Source organism: Meles meles, chromosome 19, assembly GCF_922984935.1.
Source record: "Meles meles chromosome 19, mMelMel3.1 paternal haplotype, whole genome shotgun sequence".
Lineage (NCBI taxonomy): Eukaryota > Metazoa > Chordata > Mammalia > Carnivora > Mustelidae > Meles > Meles meles.
Genome location: NC_060084.1, coordinates 1,947,376 through 1,966,579, shown reverse-complemented (window position 1 = coordinate 1,966,579; position 19,204 = coordinate 1,947,376). Strand labels below are relative to the sequence as shown.

General features: G+C 61.9%; 1 protein-coding gene across 4 annotated transcripts in view; it reads right to left on the bottom strand.

Annotated features, from left to right (window-relative positions):
• Positions 1-275: 275 nt before the first annotated feature.
• The window catches only part of FBXO31 (F-box protein 31), a 40,381-nt gene continuing 21,452 nt past the window's right edge, over positions 276-19,204 (bottom strand). For 2 of the 4 annotated variants that reach the window (XM_045987507.1, XM_045987508.1), the window contains 7 exons: positions 18,306-18,382; positions 13,362-13,529; positions 12,662-12,736; positions 6,735-6,844; positions 6,084-6,237; positions 4,582-4,955; positions 276-1,871 (listed from right to left, as the gene is read on the bottom strand). In XM_045987507.1, the coding sequence (XP_045843463.1) occupies positions 1,649-1,871; positions 4,582-4,955; positions 6,084-6,237; positions 6,735-6,844; positions 12,662-12,736; positions 13,362-13,529; positions 18,306-18,382 (1,181 nt within the window). In that variant the 3' untranslated portion in view covers positions 276-1,648. Of the gene's footprint in view, positions 1,872-4,581; positions 4,956-5,764; positions 5,876-6,083; positions 6,238-6,734; positions 6,845-12,661; positions 12,737-13,361; positions 13,530-18,305; positions 18,489-19,204 lie in introns of those variants that run through there. The other 2 variants (XM_045987506.1, XM_045987509.1) reach the window with 2 other exon arrangements.

Below are 19,204 nucleotides of genomic sequence, written 5' to 3'. Positions count from 1 at the left end.
CAGCCACAAGGGTCAGGGGGGACAGCACCTGGAGGCTCGGGCCTGCGGAAGATGCGAGAACTGGGACCGCGCCTCAGGCCCTGCTGGACGGATGTGGGACGTGAGCCATGGTGTCTCCGACAGCCGGCCAGAGGGAGCCCCCTTCTCGGCTCGCCTCCCTCCCGAGTCAGGAGGCCGGGAGGAGCCTCCTCACGAGTCCGTCGTTTAGGGACACGCCCAGAGCTCACCAGCTCTGAGTCCAGGAAGCAAACGGAGGCCAGAGCTGCCAAAGGTGCTGAAGCTGGAGCCATACGGACGTTTTATTTTTTAAAAAAGGCCAGTCAGGGAGAAATTCGTCAGGAAAACATGTTTCATGGGACATCTCACGTCGGTCTCTACAGGAAGGCACCACAAAGCTGCCCCCTTCCCTGGGGTCCCTCGCCCCCAGTGTGGGGGCCCGGCACAGTCCGCCCGGCAAGGACGAGCATCGCGGAGGGGACGGGCAGTCTGCCTGGCCCGTGAAGCCGCCCGCATGGAAGGTGAGCGTGCGGACAGCCCTCTGCAGGCCAGAGGCAGAGTGCTCCGAATTCTTGGGGGTCTGCGTGCATTCCGGGCTCTGCTCTCAGGAGACACTAAGATCAGCAGAGACCTTACGGTGGCCCAACAGCAGGTGTCGGCGGGACACACAGGCACAGCACCCGCAGAAGCGTCCGTCCTTGGGGTCCCCGCCCTGGAGGATCCCAAGAGGCCCTGGTGTCCACAGTGCATTCCATACGTGGGCGTGACGTCTAGAAAGCTGCCCTGCGCCCTGCAGAGGGGGGCCAAGGACTCTGCTCTCAGGCCTGCGAACAGCAGCACCGGGTGCGTCCTGCACATGGGAACGCGGGGCTGTTTCGGACGTGGCCCTGCCGAGTTCCGGGGCAGGTCCTGGGACAAGCGGCTGAGCTCGGGGTTCTGACGCCAGCGCGTGGGCGGGGGGGAGTGGTGTGCGAACAAATGCCCACGTGGGACTGGCTGCGGCGAAGGTCCTGACGGTGAAGCTGCAGAGACCGGGGCGAGCAAGCCGCCGCTGCCTACGGCCCGCATCACGGGCCCCCTGCGGTGCTGCCGAGACACATCAGAGCCGAACTGCATTTGTCCAAAATCCAAGCAGGTTAGTAGAGAAATGGGAATTCAGTCCAGGGTCCTGGCCCAGCATTCCAGACCCTCCCGGAGCCCCTTTTCTGCACACACTGCCCCCCATCCAGACTGCCCTCACCCCCGGCCCCTGCCAGCCTGCAGCCCCCTTCCCTTGCCTCCAGCTGGCACGCCCCACACGCGATGCCTCTGTGCAGCCCCCAGGGTCGCTCGGGCTGTCCCTGAAATCCGCAAGCCGAGGACAAACCCAGTTTCTCCACTCGCGTTGTTCGCAGAACTCTGCACCGGCCCTCTCCATCAGTCCACTCCTGGTTGCTGCTTTCCTAAGACACGCCCAGTCAGCCTTCCCACGCGCTCCGGACAGGACACACGCAAACATCACACACTCTGTACAAAGAGTCCGGGGGGGGCTGGGCCAAGACTCCTGCGAGCTGGGTGTCTGGTCAGAGGCCAACGCTCCAAAGTGCATGCTGCTTCCTCCCCCAGACGCAGGGTCCGGGGCCGCGGGAGCTGCCCGCAGGGAGGCGGCCCGTCAGGAGGTCAGGGACTGGATGTTCTTGAGCATCTCCTCGAAGGCCTGCGGGGACGGCGCCTCCGCATTCCGGAAGGTGGCCTGCACCCTGCTGTACAGGCTGAAGGATTTCAGCTCCAGCCAGATGAACCCAAAACGGTCCTCGTCGAACAGGATGAAGACCCCAGGGGTGCGCTCGGGGCTGGTGAAGCCGTGGCCGGCGATGAGGCCTGTGCCGTAGAAGCTGTGCCAAGACAAGACAGAAAGCGCCGGAAGGGGAGTGAGTGCCTGAAAGGAGCGCGCTGGGCCCTGTCCCGGCCCGCCAGCCCCTGCTGCAGCGCCCCACACACCGGCCGGCCCTCCTCCCCGCCGGCAGGAAGCAAGCAGCACGTCATGGGCCCCAGACAGCCCATCGCCTGGACCAGAGGCAACTCGAAGCGCCAGTGCGCGGAGTCGTGGGCCCAGGTCAGGCTCCCCCTACTGCCCGCCGCTCTGCCCCCAGCTCACCCAGCCCAAGAAAGGGGGTCTCGGGCAGCCCCGCCACGTACTTCTGCCCCGAAGTACAGCTTCGTAAAGCCGGCTCCGGTGCTGAAACCTGAATGCCCAGGACAGCTGCGTCAGTGCGTCAACGACTCTGATACAGTCACTACAGATCTGCCGGCACACGACTGCCAGGAGCTCAGACGGCACAACTTTCAATACCCAGAAGGGCCAAGCTTCAAGTTTCGAGAGCAACGTGGGACTGAGATGAGATGCATTTCTGTCTTTCTTGCCAAGACACTGGGGCTCACGGAGGTAACGAGGAGCCGGCCCCATCTCCCAGCACCCCGACCTCCACCCACCATGCCCAGGCTCCCCTGGGCAGGAGAGGGAGAGCAGGCCTATGCGTGAGGGCGTGCGGTTCGCGGGACTCTCAGGTAGGGAAAGTGGCACCAGTACCCACAGGGAGGCAGAGTGATGCCCGCTGAGGTTCGTACTGGGGACAGCCACGTCCCCCATCCGCGCTGCGGCGAGGCCTCTCAGACACACAGACTCAGCAGGGAAGGGGCCACAGCACACCCCTCCCAGGTCCCGAGACCAATGAGCGACCCCATGCCTTCACCGCAGGGCGGGCCTGACAGCACCCAATGGAGCCCGCGGGGCTCTCGGCCGGCCACGAGACACTGCGAGCTGTCCAGTCTCATCAGGACAGCAGAGCCCTTCTCTTTTATGACCACTGAGAAGCTCGCAATAGTCGAAATCACACTGGAACACCGCTTGTAAGCCTCCTCTAGGAAAACCCGAATTCAGCCACTTTTGTGGTCATTGTGTACCGTGAGGGAAAATGACGTGGATCTCCCCCGTGGGAGAGGCCGTGCACTACCTCTGCCCCAGGGCCTGGCACCGGCTCCTGAACCCTGGCAGAGTCCTAAGGGAAAAGAACACTAGGAGGGGACTGGCCAGGAACGGAAGCCTGGAACCTTGAGCAGCCCTGCCTGTCTCCAGACGAGAGAAGGGCTGGAGACGGAGCCGACGATTGGCCAAGCCTCTGTGAGGAAGCCTCCGTGACATTCCCAAGTACGGGGTTCGGGGAGCTCCCAGGTGGGGGACACCTCCATGCACCCAGCCCCCGGGGTGGAAGCTGCTGCACGCGGGACCCTGCATTTCCGCCTGTGGCCGTCCACCGGCGTCCCTTCTCCGCTCCTTCAACGAAATGGCCGACGTAGTGTTTGCCTGACTTCTGTGAGCGCCCCAGCACACGAATCGAACCTGAGCAGGTCGCGGGGACCCCCGACGTAAAGCTGGTTGGTCACAAGCACGGCTGACGACTTAGGACCGGTGTCTGAGGGGACAGAGGCAGTCTTGCTGGGTCCGACACCGTCCGTGGGGGGGTGGCGTCAGGACTGAGTCCCGTGGCTGGACACCAAGCTGGCGTCGTGGAGAACTACGTGCTGGTGTGGGGGCACCCCCGAACTGGCACCGGGTGTTCAGAACCAGTGTACCCAGCAAGCCCACAGAGACACCTAAATCCTCCCTCGGGAGTCACAGCCCTGGCCACACTTACACCACACGCGCCAGTCAGACCACCAGCACCGGCACGAGCCGGCCGTCAGCCCGGAAGTCAAGGAAACAGACCTCTCCACCCTACTGGACAGACACGGAGGCCAGGCAGCTATGATGCCAGGAGACAGACAGGTCGTCACCTCAGAACATCCCCTAGAGCAACTGTGCAGGAGAACTTTCTGCAGTGACGGAATGTTCTAGGCCTGCACTGTCCAAATACACACGTGGCTGCTGGCACCTGAAATGTGGCCAGTGCGACAGAGGACCCGAATCTGGTTTCATCCGTTCTGGTTCTTCGACACCTAAGAAGCCCGGAAGCACAGAGGGCTGGGGCAGGGGGGCCTGAGCGGCTGAGAACAGTGGCCCGAGACAAAACCGTAAGAGCCGCGGTCAAGCCAAGAGCAGGCTGGCCCCGGGGCAGGAGTGCGCCGCCAGTCCTCTGCGCACGCTTTCTGAGCCGGGAGAGAAACCACAGAAGACACGGACGGCTGACCCTGGAGTGTGCTCAGTGGGGGCTTTACCCACAAGGACATCCAGCCGAACTCGAGCCGGCTCCCCGGGGAACAGGTGCGGAAGGGCCCCCTCCTCACCGGCTGCTTTCAAGGCCACCTGCAGGCTTGCCTGCCTCCCCTACCCTGACCGCTGAGGCGACACGAGGCACTAGGAAGGAGGAGGCCTCCAGCCCGGCGGTTCTACTAAGCCTGGAGGCTCCCTGGGGGGAGAGATCAGGAGCCTCCAAAGTCTGTGCAGCCCAGGGAAGGACGCTGTCCTCGAGCCCAAGCTGGGACCCCACAGAGCGGTCAGGGGCTCCCCCGCCCAGGTGCAGGGAGCCCCACACTGGCCAGTGCCACGCCGGCCCCGGAGGCAGGACTCCCTGGAGGGCCTGCTGCACCCCGCCCCGGCTCTCTTACCACATCCTGCAGGTGCGGGGGTAGTCCTCGTTCCTCGAGCTCACGCCCACGGGCAACACAAACGGCTGCCCCTGCCCGGACTGGGCACCCGCGGCCTCTGCTCCCCCGGCCTCCCCGACCTTCTCGGCGGGCAGCTCTGCGCCGGGCTGGGCAGGGCCCCGCTGGGGCTCTCGGGGGCTCTGCCGTCCTCCGGCCTCGCCGTCCTCCAGCCCGCTCTCCTGCTGCTGCTGCTCCTGGCGCAGCTGCTCCCGCACGTCCAGGACGAGGCGGGACAGCTCGCTGAAGCTGCGGAGGCTCTCTACATCGGGCAGCTGGATGCGGTGCCGGAGGTCGATCTCGACCGTCTGCTGCCCAGCGGGGATGTTCGGGTCACCCTGCGGAGCGAGCACGCGGCCGTCAGCGGGGCTCAGGGGACAGCGGCGACACACTCTGCGTAGTTCCTGCCACGATCACACCCCCGGCCCTACGAGCTCACTCCAGCGTTCCCACGGACTTAGCGGTGCTCCTTCTGATGGAAGAACGTTTCAGAAGTGCTCAAAAAACATGTGCCCGTGGCGCACACCTCGTCTGCGAAGACGTCTTCGAAACTAGGGGCCAATGGCACCCGAGTGACCTCGAGAGGTGCACAGGCGCCTGGCGGACTGGCTCGCGTGCACCTGGGATCTCCGGGAGTATGACAGCTCCCATTCTAGAACACTGGGGCTTAGAGAAGAGCACAGACCCTCCCAGGGACGGCAGGAAACACCGTCCCCGACCCGTCCGCCCGACACGCAAATGCTCCTGATCCTGAACCTGGGAGAACCTGCAGGCCCAGTGGCCCCAGCGGGCCCAGTGCTGGGCTGCACACAAGGAGCCGTCCCAGGGCGCCGGGCCCTGCAACCCAAGTCCAAGAGCGCAGCTCCGTGAGAACAAAGAAGAGGCGCTGCACCCCAGGACCCGTGAGTGCGCCGGCCAGCGGCACACCCCAACTCCGCGAATGGCAGGTGGGCGCAGTGCAGGCGGGGCCCCTGGAGCAGGCCCGGTGTCCAGCTGGTTCGAGACCCCTGCTCTGCTCAACAGCCCCCCGACTGTGTTGGTCAGCTGCGGGGCCAGGGTGGCAGCGGGAGCCCGTGTAACAGTGCAGGCGGTCTCCAACGGGGTCACACCTCAGAGCCACCCGGGCACCCCAGGAGCCCCTCCCCACCGAATCAGAATCTCCAGGAAATCAGCCTCAGGGTTTTCTCACATCCCTATGGATTCGGCATGTGGTCAGGACGGGGAGCTGCAGAACCGCCTTGGAAATGCTCCAAATCTCCTGGAGGTGTTGTGAAATGCAAATTCTGGTTCAGTGGGTCTGGGGGGGGCAAACTACCAATCGGCATTCCCAGCCAACTCCCCAGTGTAGGCAGCCAGGGGTCCAGAGCCCACCCTGAGCAGCGGGGGTGCAGGCCGAGCCTCGACACCACGCAGCCGATGAGACTGGGTTCACAGAGCAGGGCCCGCCAGGCAGCGTGTGGACTCACCGTGATCTTCGTGCCCCGGGCACGCTTCCCGTGGAAGCTGAGCATGACGATCTCCAGGCCGTGGCTGCCGTAGGTGCCTTTGAAGAGGCCGGGTCTGATGAGGTCATCCGGGTGGCTAGGCGGGAGGTAGATGCGGCGGTAAGTCAGGCAGTTGCTGTGGGGGAAACGGGCGGCGTGAGAGTGGCTCGGCGGGCAGGGCGGCCTAGCACAGCGGGCGGAGCGGGGGCACCCGTTCCTCGCCCCCCAGAATGCTTGCAGGGCCCAACTCACACCTGCTCTGTCCCACCAGGGCTGAGCAGGCGCGCACATTCGCTCCAGCAGCACGGCGAGGGAACAAGGTGGGCGGCGCGCTCGGGGGGGGGGGGGGGCTGCCGTTCCCGCTCCGCCAGCCTGACACAGGAGCCCCGGAGATGGCGAAGGGCACAGTCACCGCGCAAGGCCTATCTCAATGGGTCACGGGAACAGGGCGTGGGGCAGAGGCCGAGGCAGGGAGAGCAGCTGAGGAGGGCTCCCCCCGCAGACGTGGGGAAACCACCCCGAGGCCCCAGCACACGGGCCGGCTGGTCCGAGCACACAGCTGGCAGGTGATGAGAGCTGACAGAGCACGGACACGGAGGGGGCAGCAGGGGGCGGGGCCGGGGCCGCACTCACTCGTACTGACTGGTGTAGATGAACTTCATGAGGATGAGCTCCTGCATGTGCTCGTGGAAGATGTCCTCCAGCGTCCGCCCCCACTCCTCCCGCAGCCACGTCCGGAACTCCTTCCGAGAGAGCACAGGTCAGGGAACCGCCACGACCGGCAGGGGGGACTGCTGGCGGCACCGGGTGCACGAAAACAGCGTTCTTCCAGCCGCGGCAGCGGGCACATCAGCGCCCAAGTCCCAGCGGGACGGACAGGACGGAGATGAAGGCTGGGGGGAGGGGCTGCCACAGTTTGCTCTCCGAGTCCCCGACTTGCTTCGTGGGAGGTCAGCCACCAAAGGAAGGTGAGGGGCTACACTCCCCCCTTCCCAGAGCACACAGGCCCAGACTTCCAACAGGCGACACCAGGGACCGTGGGGTCCCTTCAGGCAAGGCTGGGGCCACAGCCCGTGTCCGGAGCTCCCAGGCAGCAGCCACAGGAGCCTCACTTCTGTGGCCACCCACAGGACATGCGGTGTCTACACCGAGCCTGGTTCAGGGGCTTCTAGGAAAGCAGGACCCCCGTGCTGGTCACACGGGCCAGAGCTGCTTTCTGCCGCTGCCGATGAACAACAAGACAGGTACGGCGGGGGTGGTGGGGTGGGGCGGACGTGACTTTGTGGTTATGTTACACGTCAGGAAGCTGATTTGTGAAAAGGGAACTTGTACAAACACTGTGTCCTCGAAGCTCAGTCATGAATCCGTAATTAATCCACAGCTCGGTTCCTAGCTCCATACAGTGTTTCTAAGGACTGTCCTGAGCTAGCTCCACGAACAGAAGCAAACGTGATTTAACAATGACAAACCAGGAGAGCTATAGCCTGTAGGTTCCTTTAGTATGTTCCTGCCGAAACCCTGGCCACACATGGAAACCCCTCAGTGCAGCGACTATGGCACACGGCTTCGGAGCCTCAAGCTCATTACGTACGATCGACTGCACGTTCCTATACCAGCAGCACGAAGTTGAACAACGGAGGGTTTTAAGTCCCATTTCCAGCAGCCTCCGACAACTTAAGACTTGGGAATACGTGTTCGCAGGCATGTGCACAACCCCTTCTCTGAGAGCCACGTGCCTGGTGGAAGGAAACGGAGACACCCCACGATACAGGTGCCCGTTGACAGGAGGACCCAGTACCAATCCAGCAGTTCTGTCCAAGGTCATCTGAGGACTCAATGCCATAACAGCCCCAGTTCCACCAGGGTCAGTGTACAAACTGACAATTGTGAAATTCTTAGGGAACTGAAAAGAACCTACAACGTCCAAAGCAATCGCGCAAAAGAACGAAGCTGGAGGAACGGCACCGAGATCATGTCTGACTTATTCTGAAGCTGCAGGAATCGAGACAGCAGTACCAACACCGGGGTCAATAAATCCACCAATGAACGAGAGAGAGAGCCCAGAGACAGACCCCGTTATCTGGTCAGCTGCCTTCCGACAAATACAGCCAAGCCACCCGTGGGAAGTAAAAGTCTCTTCCTCAAACAATGCTCCATCAACTGGACACCACACAGAGAAAAGTAACCACGATCCCTGCCTCACACCACATACAGGAAGTAATTCCGGATGGACTGCGGACCCAGACACAGCACGAAGCTACCCAACTTCTAAAGAGGAGACTCTGCAACGTAGGGACAGGCAGAGTCTTCTAAGACACGGAAAACAACAATCATAAAAGAAAAAAACTTAACACATGAGACTTCAAAACTATCCACTCAGAAGGAGTAAGGCCCCGAAAACCAAACGGATAAGGAAGAAACAGAAACAGAAGTGAGCTAACGCAGCAAGTCAGCCCGGACGCTCCCGTGCTGAGCACCAGACGCGCTGCAAGCCCCGAGCCCGGCTTGCGAGGAGTCTTCTTATTTACTTCGCATGGAAAGGTCAGAGTCATTAGAAATACCAATTACCCAATACCCAAATACCAGACCCAGTTACTCAGAACACAGACCTCGGAGATATGTTCATTATGAAATTATCTCCAGGGCGATGCATGCCCAAGGAAAAACCCAGGGGCCCAGAACACACAAGACAGGAAGAACATTGATCTGAGCTCACTCACGGGGTGCCGGCTCTGTGGAACCAGCACCTTCGTGTGCACACCGGCCCAGGAGACGGATGCGCACACCCTCCCTGTTCTACAGTTTGGGCAACCCAGCTGGTCCGTGGCAGAGTCAGAGCTACTCCCCGGGCCACGGGCTAAGTGGCCTTGTTTCCGCCAGGGCCAAGACGAAGGCCGTCCACAGCACAGGAGGCCGGGGGCTCACCCACCCTGGTGGGCGGTCGAGGAGGCCCAGGAAACTAACAACACGTAACAAGAATTTGGAACGCCTTCTGGGCCTTTTCCCTGGCAACTCCACTTCCGTATGGACCAAACGCCGGGAAGGTTTCTGCAGAGTGCAAGGGTTACAGGGGGGACACCTGCAGGCGGTCAGCCTGGTGTGAAGGTGCTCACGTGCCCTCTCAGTCCTCCAGACCCCACAGGGGTCCACAGGTGATGGCATGGCCCCATTTCACAGATGAGGACTGAGGCTCTCAGAGAGCCAGTCACCGGGCAGAAGGTCAGGAGGGCAGTGGGGGGAGCACAAACCCGATGTCCGGCCGCAGGAGAGCAGGTTCACTCATGCCGTCGCCCCATGGATGACGGACGGAACGTGATTTAAACATAAAGAGAGTAAAGAATTCCAATGAGACTGGAAAATATTTCTGGAAGAGCAAAACTAAACAGGGACACCTGGGTGGCTCAGTGGGTTAAGCCTCTGCCTTCGGCTCAGGTCATGATCTCAGGGTCCTGGGATCGAGTCCCGCCATCGGGCTCTCTGCTCAGCGGGGAGCCTGCTTCCTCCTCTCTCTCTGCCTGCCTCTCTGCCTGCTTGTGATCTCTCTGTCGAATGAATAAAATATTTAAAAAAATAAAAAATAAAACTAAACAAAAAAGACTCAAACTAGACGGAGTCAGAGTGCAGGTACGAGGGCGAGAAGGTATCACTTCAGCAGCGCGACGAAGAGACAGGGGTCTACTGCCACAGCCTCTGGACGGCCACGGACAGAGACACCAGAGGCGCCACGAGCGCGGCCAGCAGACCATGGCCTGGTCAGGAGGGACACGCCAGGCGCTGCAGGGGCCTGCCACCCTCCCTGCTTCTCTCTTCCCAGTCTCGGCTCTGCCTCGCAGGCCCCAGTTTTCAGAAGCCCCAGGGTGGGCGGCTGGACGGGCACAGGGTGGGCAGGGAATGTGCCAGCTGGGCCTTGCCGTCCCTGTGAAGGAGGCCAGGGGAGGTGAGTCTGGGCAGGCTCGGGGGAAGCCCCACAGAGGGGCTGCACGGTGCAAAGCACACAGGTCACCCGGAGGCATCGTGAGGGGCAGTCGAGGCCACCGCAGCCTGAGCACCCAATCACGCCACGGCAGTCTGCACCTGGCACTCAAAGGTGGACACGGCGGCAGAAACCCCAGGACTGGAGCTGGGTGTGAGCAGTGGGAGGGCCAGCAAGCAAGACGGAGCGCATCAGCCGGAGACCTGCAGGGCAGCTGTGGCCTTCCCAGGGCAAGGGCGGGAGACTCGCTGGTTCCTTCGTGGCAGCACGCCCAGCGGGTCTGGGGCCAGCACTTCTCAGGGCACACGGCCTCCAGAGGCGGCTGTCACATAGTGCCACGGAGACTGGAGGAGGGCACAGCACCGGGCCAGCCCCTGGGGGCATGAGAGGACTCCCTCCTTCCCCAGAGGAGACCGCGCTCACTGCCCTATTCCCCTGCTAGCCCTGCTGGCCGCCAGGAACCCTCCATTCCCCTGGGGGCGCCATGCGGTCCCAGAATTTTAAATGACCATCGGCCATCAGAGCACAAGGAGTCAGAGGGCAGGGCTCAGCCTTTCAGCTCGGTGTGCAGAGCGATCCAGAACACGGCGCTGTCCCCCCACGGCCTGTCCTCTCTCCCTGGGGCCTGACGCCACTCCCCTGGGTCTCAAAGACCCCACGAGGAAGTGAAGACATTTCTGGCGGACTCATGAAGTGGCAGGAGACCCTTCCCCACGCGGCTGAGGGCAACACAGGGGAGGGACAGAGAGAAAAGCAGGCGAAAGGCGAGGGGCAGCGGAGATGGACAAAATGACTGGAGGGCCAGACGGCAAGTTCTCCGTCTGCTCTGCCTGGAGACGCGGCACCTCCCCGCCTGCCCTCCCCCGACGGACTCCGCAGGGCAGACAGACGCCTCTGACTACAGAAGAAGAAAAACGGAGAAACCCCTGGATAAAAACACACGATGAGCCAAACTAAAAGACAAATGTGAGGAAAATACTGGCAACTCGTGCCTGAGTTTCATTTTGAGAGGAAAAAGCTCCATCCATCAACCAGAAACACGGCAGCACCCAGAGCTGCGCGGCGGTTTCCCAGCGAGCGCGGCCCAAAGCGGCCGCAGGGAGCCCCACACCAAGCCCCGACGGCAGCCTCGGTCCCGGTCACAGAAATGCAAACGGACGCCGCGGTCTCGGGACCCGCAGAGCTTTGCTCCAGGCTGCACGTGCTCTTACGCTCAATGACGGGCTCGGGTCAGGGCTCCCGCGACCGGAGAAAACAGCAATGCGCTTCACAACCAGGAAGCCTGCTCAGGCGCAGCTTGCAAGACTTTTTTCGGGTCCCGTATGTGTATTTCCAGAAACACACTGCGCAGCCTTTTAAGTCCACAGCTGAGGGGCTGCCGTTCTCAGAAAACACACGGCCCTTTCCACCGCAACGCGGCCTAGAGCACCTGCCTGCGCGACGACCGTGCAAATCCCAGGGGAAAACTGCGTCTGCCCCGCCTGTCACCGTCACAGGCCGAGCACGTGAGGAAACAGGGCCTCGTCTCCCTTCAAGGGATTCCCGCGAGCCCGTGTGCTCTCTGCAGACACACACGTGTGTGTATGACTTTACCTCGCGCCTCCCTGCAATTCCGTGGCTCACGGGGAAGCTGTTAGACTCAGAACCTGAGAAATACGCAGCCAACGAGTAACCGTCAGCTCGAGGACCCTGCGTTTCCAAAGTCCAGCTTTCTTATTTATGACAGAGACAGAGATCACAAGCAGGCAGAGAGGCAGGCAGAGAGAGGGAGAAGCAGACTCCCCGCGAGCAGGGAGCCCGACGTGGGGCTCGATCCCAGGACCCTGAGATCAGGAGCTGAGCCAAAGGCAGAGGCTAAACCCCTGAGCCACCCAGGTGCCCTGAAAGTCCAGCTTTCTTAAGAACATTCTGGGGGGCGCCTGGGTGGCTCAGTGGTTTAAGCCGCTGCCTTCGGCTCAGGTCATGATCTCAGGGTCCTGGGATCGAGTCCCGCATCGGGCTCTCTGCTCGGCAGGGAGCCTGCTTCCCTCTCACTCTCTCTGCCTGCCTCTCTGCCTACTTGTGATCTCTGTCTGTCCAATAAATAAATAAATAAATAAATCTTAAAAAAAAAAAGAACATTCTGGAAGGGCCATATGTGTGACCTGGATCCTCCAGAAAGGCAAAGAGCCAGCACCCCTGCAGATAAAAGGAAATCCCAAGAAACTCACGGGTGTGGCTCAGAGACCAGCCTCCCTGCAGCACCGCTGAGACCCGGGAGTCAGCCCCAAGCCCATCCGTGGGGAGGACACAGAGGCTCCCCGCCAACTCACACCCAAGAAGGAATCTCCAGCAGCATGGGCACTCTGGTCAAGGAGCAAAAGAGAGCCAATCAGAGGGAACGATTCCTTCTGGGCTTGATCGATCTGGGGGGCGGCAGGGAACGAAAGCCTGTCCGCGTGGACACGTGCACGGGACACCCTGACGAAGGGTCAGACGCACGGACCGGGCTGAGCCAGGGAGATGGCCCTTCTCTGGGCGCACACTGGCGATGTGAAACCGTTCACCCTCACGCCCGCGCCCTGCGAAGAGAAGGGGTCAGGCTCACCTCCTGCCTCCCTCCAGACATCCTGTGGTGGTCCGTCTGGTTGCACTTGGTGGAGAACTCATCCTTCTTCACGATCTTGAGCATTCGCCAGAGAAGAGGGGACCGAGTCAGCCACGGGCGGCAGGATCAGCCTCTCCCGCACCCACACCCCCCACACACGTCCGGGAGCCCGAGAGGCCACCGAATCGCGGCCCATCCAAAGAAGGGAGCTCAGAGCCACCCTGAGCACGCACTTCCTTCCCAAGGGAAGGTGACGTGCGTCTTCCCAGGAGGACACCCTACGGCAGGAAAGGGGGCCTGGTGCTTTCGTCACGTGTTAGGCAACACCCGTGCTTCCTGGGGCGGCCTCTGCCAGACCGTTCCCAGAGAGCGTCTTAGTCCGAGCTCACGCTCTTGTGAAAAGGGGCCCAGGGGGGTTGGAATCATGACAAAAACAGCATTTGGTTGCAACTGAACACGCGATCCCGGGGCGCGGAGGCGTGGGGGCATCACAGCACACGCACATAGGAAACACACCCCAGGTGGGCCAGGCCCCCACCTCCTCCCACGTTCACTGCTCGGTGTGGACACGGGTCTGTAGCGGGGAACACCACCGCCATTCAGCCAGCACCGCACCCCGCGTGCCCCGGGGACGGGGAAGGACAGAAGGGCCCAGCCCCTCGCCTGCACACGGCTGCCAGGCCTCAGGGGCCCCGCTCACCTGGATGTGGCCGTTGTGTGGCCCTCTGTGGCCATACATGCACTCCACCGTGGCCGACTTTCTCTCCATCAGGTGGACTCTGAACAGAGGCTTGAATCGCATCGGGTCGTCCACGTGCGGGTCGTGGGGGGGCAGGTACATCCAGCCAATGATGAACAAGCCATCCACCTGCGCGGAGGAGAGCGGGCACGAGTCCACACCGGGCTCGGGAGGAGGGGCCGGGACGGGACCGGGTCCCCAAGGACCACCCTGGCCTCCACGCGGCAGCCCCACGGAGACTCTCGGGGCCAGGAGCGCACCTAGCCAGCCCACAACCAGCACAGCACACCTACCCAGCGCCCGTCAGGTCGAAGTGGTTATCGCCTGGACACGGGGCGCGCCAGCACTGTCCCGACACCTAGACCTTCTGGGAGAGCGGGACCTACGTGTTCTCACCCGGAGAGAACGGGGGCAGGCGCGCTAACCCCACCGGCAGGAATCCTTGCCCAGCGGGGACAGACACCAGCCGCGGCGAGGGGCTGGTCACACACCTTACAATCCCACCTGCCCGCTACACCCCGGGAAAGCTGGAAATAAAGGGACACGTGCCCGCAGCCTTATCTACAGCGGCCGAGATGCGGGAGCAGCCCCAGCGCCACCGACGGGGGGACAGACAAAGACGTGGTGTATGTACCGTGACACGCTGCTCGGACGTCAGAAAGGACAAAATCTTGCCATTTGCGATGACACGGATGGACCTAGAGGGTCGTGTGCTAAGTGGACTGCGTCAGCCAAAGACAAACCAGTTTCACCCACACGGAGTTTAAGAAACAAGGCGGAAAAAAGCAGCAGAAAGAGACGGACAGACACAGAGAACAAAGAGACGGTCACCGGCTGCGGGGTGCGGGGTGCGGGCAAGATGGCTGAAGGGGAGGGGAGGGGCGGGCGGGCGGCCGGCTGTGCGGTGAGCGGGTCACAGGTAAGTCAGAGGCGCCTGTGAGCACAGCGTAATGGACCGTGTCACCCAGCTGAAGCTCACGTAATACCGTGGGTCAGCCACGCCTCAGTAAAAAATAAAATTCCGAAAGAAAAATAAGCAGTTTTGTTTTAAAAATAAGGAAAAATAAAAAGGTAGTTCAACCTACACCTAAAAGCAAGCCTCGTGGAGAGCAGGGCCAGGTCTGAAGTCGGAGGAACAGGCCAGTCAGCGCTGGACCACAGCAGGAGGCGCCCAGGCAGCGCCGGACCTGCCAGACACGGGGTGTCAGGGGGCTGCCTCGGGCAGCAGAGCCCCGCGCTAGGAAACACCCACGCCCCTTAAAGGTCCGCACAGAGGTACGGACAGATGAAATGCCGTGGGCCTGGGATCCGCTCTAAAAACCCTGAAAATCAGAAGCAAAGGGAGGAGGCAGGTCCCACGGGCTTTGCCATGCCCGACATCAGGAGGTGTCCACGCTGCCCTCAGTCTTCCAAGGCACCCGACGGGGTGGCCGTGGTAGACGTAGGGACAGATTGGGGAGCGTCCCCAGGCACGGCACGCGGCACTTTTCCCGAGGCCGGAGGGCCAGCCCCGCAGTCGGGGACCTGGGTGTGCGGCGGCTGGCTCTGGCTCACCCACTTCCAGGCGATCCGGTCCGACCTGACGAGTGCGACCTGGCACGGTCCCGGCACGACTCCGTCTCCCCGATTATCCCGCGCTCAGAAGCTGCGGCATCTTCTTTTAACTTTATTAGTCACCGCGAGCAAGAAAAACAATGATCACCCTCCCCGCCGAAAGCACGGAAGGCAGCCTGCCCACGCGGGGAGCGCTCTAAATGCAAGGCTTTCCCCAGCGGTGTCAGGCATAGACAGAAAGTGTTTCGTCATGGAGGTTTCCACCGAATCATAAGGAACACGAAGCAGTACTTATCCCCGTCCAAAACCCCACCCGGTGAGCACAAGACAGAGTGACCGAGCTCACAGGGTCCCCGGGTGCCCACGCGAGGCAAGCTGGGAAAGGACCACACCGAGGCCCCGACGTGCCGTTTGTGAGACGCACTTGTGGCCGGTCCCGCAGACTGGGGCCTCCGGCCTGCGGAGGGTGCGAGCACCCAGAGGGGAAGCAAGACCAGAACGCCAGCGCTCCCCACGGGGCACCAGGCTTCACTCACAGCAGGGCTTCGGCCGCAGCGACATGGGGCCAGGCTCCCGGACACCCCGACCCGGGCTTCTGTGCAGACGGCACCCGGCAGGCCGGCGGAATAAGGATGACCGCACCAGAGAGGCCCGGCAAATGCCACATCCTACGGTCCAGGCGCCCGTAAAGCACTAGCCAGGAGCATCTACCTTTCAGAACACGGCTGGCAGGCGACCGGGCAGAATCTGCACAGGAGATGGCAGGACTTTTTCCAGAACCCGGGCCTGGCCCCAGATGCCCCGCCTGCTGCCACCGGCTGTGAGGGCCGCCCATGCCGCAGCCTAAACGCTCCTGAAGACACCAGGGGGCATGCTCAGTGGCCTCCCGATGAGAACCAAGAGCCTGAAAACAAGGGACAGGCTTGAGGCGAGCCCAAGGGGGCAGGGCCTCCCACCCCTCTGCCCCAGGTCCCCGACTGCAGGGTGCTGAACCCCCAGGCCGCCGCAGAGGCCAGGGCTCTCGGGCAGGATCCCAAGGAAGAGGGCCCCACAGTGTCTACAGCTCGGGATCCCAACCTGTGAGGGGCAGGAGGTGCGGAAGCCAAGCAGAGAGCGGCTGCCAAGAGGCCAACCCGCCAGGATGGAGCGGCAGGATCCCCTCCCCGGGAGCAGAAACGCAGGCCCGGGAGAGCGGCAGGCGCCCAGCCCTCCGGGGACACACTGTGGAAGGGCCACCAGGAACGAGATTGGCCCTCACCACACCTGGTCGGGGCCAGGCGCGCTGCTGGCTAGGACCCCAGGCCAGAGGCCGGGCACCCTCCGGGGGCAGAAGCATCCACAGCCGCGTGTGTGAGCGCGCCAGCAGCCCCACGGCCACGCCTGAAACCCCGGAAGGTGAGAGCGAGCGGTGAACCGAACCGGAGATCACGGACTTTACAGAAACTCTGATGCATTCAAGACACAATAAGGAAAACAAAGGTCACCAAAAAAGAAAAAATAAGCCACACTTACATCCTGACCACAGACGAGTAACATGGACTGCCGTGAACCCCAAGGCGACCCCAGACACCAGGCCACGCAGGGCTGTGATCCCAGAGAAGAGAATGAAAGAGGTGATTCCCGCTTTCCCCTGGATTCCTGCCAGAGGCACCTTCCAGACCTCAGGGCTCAGAGGCCAGGCAGAACCGGGCAGTGCTCCAACCTGAGCAACCAGAGACTGGAGCTCGGGGGGCTAGTGGGGCTGGAGTGTGAGGGTCAAAGTCCCAGAAAGGAAGGAGCTGTGCGGAGACAGAGCCCAAGGATCTGCCGAGGGACCCGGGTTCCAACCACTCACCGAGCCCAGTGCCAGTTGGGCAGTGTGCTGTCCCGCTCCACTCCGAGAAGCTGGGGACATGAGTCCTCAGGAACTCCCAGGGCAGGGCAGGGGGACCCCAGCACTGGGATGTGGATCTCCAGGATGGGTACTGTTGGCCACATCTCTCCCCAGTAAGGCCCCACTGCCTCCCTGTAATCTTGGGGACTAAGAAGTCCCCATCCTAATCCCCGGAACCTGGGACCGTCATCACCTTACACCACAGAGAAGGAATTAAGAGAACGATTAAGAGACGTGCTGTTGAGGACCTTCAGAGGTTTCTGGCTCATCTAGGCGGGCCTGAATGCCATCACTTGGACCCCTGTGAGAGGGAGGCAGACAGAGGTCTGAGACACATGGAAGGGGAGAGGCCACATGAGGACGGAGACAGAAGTACAGGGTACGGCCACAGCCAAGGGTACGGCCACAGCCAAGGGCCGCCGAGGCCCTGTAGCTGGAAGAGGCGGAAGGATCCTTTTCTGGAGTCTTCAGACGGAGCATGGTGACCCGGAAACACCCTGGTCTCAGCCCAGGAACACTGATGGAGGACGTCAGGCACACGGACTGAGGACATCGGGCGCGCGGACCATCAACATTGGGAGTACTGATGGGGGGACGTGGGGCACACGGACGGGGGACGTGGGGCACAAAGACTGAGGACGTCGGGCACACGAAGGACGCTGGGCACAATGAAAACACCGGACACACTGACTGAGAACGTCGGACTTCCAGAAGAGCGACAGAACACATTTCTGTCATTGTATGCCACCCAGTGCGTGGTCACTGGCACGGCGGCCGCTGGAGGCTAAGGCAGTGAGGGGTAAGGCATCTGCGGGAGATGTTCTCAGATGGTGGCAACCACGTTTCCCCAAAAAGTTGCCCACCGGTGGCGCCCCAACCCATCAAGGACACTGGCCTGACCCCAGCACTACACGGGGGTGAGAGAAGATTCAAACCGGGGCCTCACAGCCCCACTTCCGGACTTCGCTCTGAGGCCCAACCTGGCCGTGAGGCCGCCGTGGCTGCTGAATGACTCACTCTGACCCGACAGCCCGGCGTGCCTCCCCAGCCACCGAACTGTGTCGTCCTCCCCGGACAAGTGCTCCCACGTGTTAGTGGGATGACAGAAGGGGCGCTCAGTGAGTCGCAGCTGGGTATGCCCCGGGGCTCAGCGACAGGGCCGCTACGATGACTCCATGGGCCCCGAGGGCCCGAGGGTAAGTGTCCAAGGCTCCTGGGGCTCCTCATTCACAACAAACTAGTGCACACCCCAAACCCAGAGGGCCCCACGGGCGTGAGCGCAAAGGCCCCGGGTGTCCAGGAGGCAGGGGCCAGGGTACAGGAGGGAAAACACCCTCGCAGCTCCACGAAGTCCAGGGACGCAGCGAGAGGGCTGAGAACCAATCACAGACTAGCCTCGGGCCCCCGACAATCATCCTGCCATCCCGCGGGAAAGGCGTGCGAAGGCCCACGCGGCACGCTCTCGCTCTCGGACTCACCACCACGTTCAGCAGTCCTCCGTAGGGCCCGATGTCCGGCTGCCACAATCCCAGAATGTGTCGGTACCGATGGAGCACTGCAGGGAGAGAGAGCAGGTCTTCACGCTGGGCCCGGCTGGCTGCACTCCACAGGGACACGGCGGGCGCCACGGACAAACTACTCCTGATGGCTGGGGACGGAGCCTTGGACATAAATGCGGATTTCAGCAGATCGTTCAAAAAGTTGCTCAAGAAACTTAAGGAGAATGTCTTTCAAGACCGTAATGGAACAGGCAACAGGGCCACTCTGAAACGAGGGCTCCAAGTGACCAGCACCAACGGCGCTGCCTTGAAAGACACAGAGTGAGCACCCTTGTGACGTGAGGGGGTCAGAGACTAGGACACCGCTTTCCTCAGCATGGCTGGCCAGGACGAGGTTTTCCTAATGCTGGGACCCTGGCATCTGCCTGTGAGGTCTGTCTCTAAAGCAATCAGACTAAAAATTATCACTGGAGCGAACGGCTCGCTCTGCTGGGCACACAAGCCCGACAGCCCTGTCCTGGCAACAGGTGTCACCACGAGCCATGATGACACGTCTAGTCACATCTGGGTGTACCTGTGAGGGTGCTTCCAGGTACGATTAGCATTTAAATCAGTGCACTGAGTAAAGCTGATTACTCTCCCTGTGTGGTGGGCCTCGTCCAATCAGTTGACAGCCTGGAAAGAAAAGGCTTTTCCACAAGCAGGGACTGCCTGTCTGTGTGAGCTGGGACATCAGTCTTTTCCACCTTAGGACCTGAAACGGAAACGTGGGTTCTTCCAAGCTGTCGAGCCTGCCAGCCTTCAGATCCCAACTACGCCCCTGGCTCTTCTGAGGGCTTCTGAGGAGTCTTCACTGGACTCCTCAGCCCGTATTAATC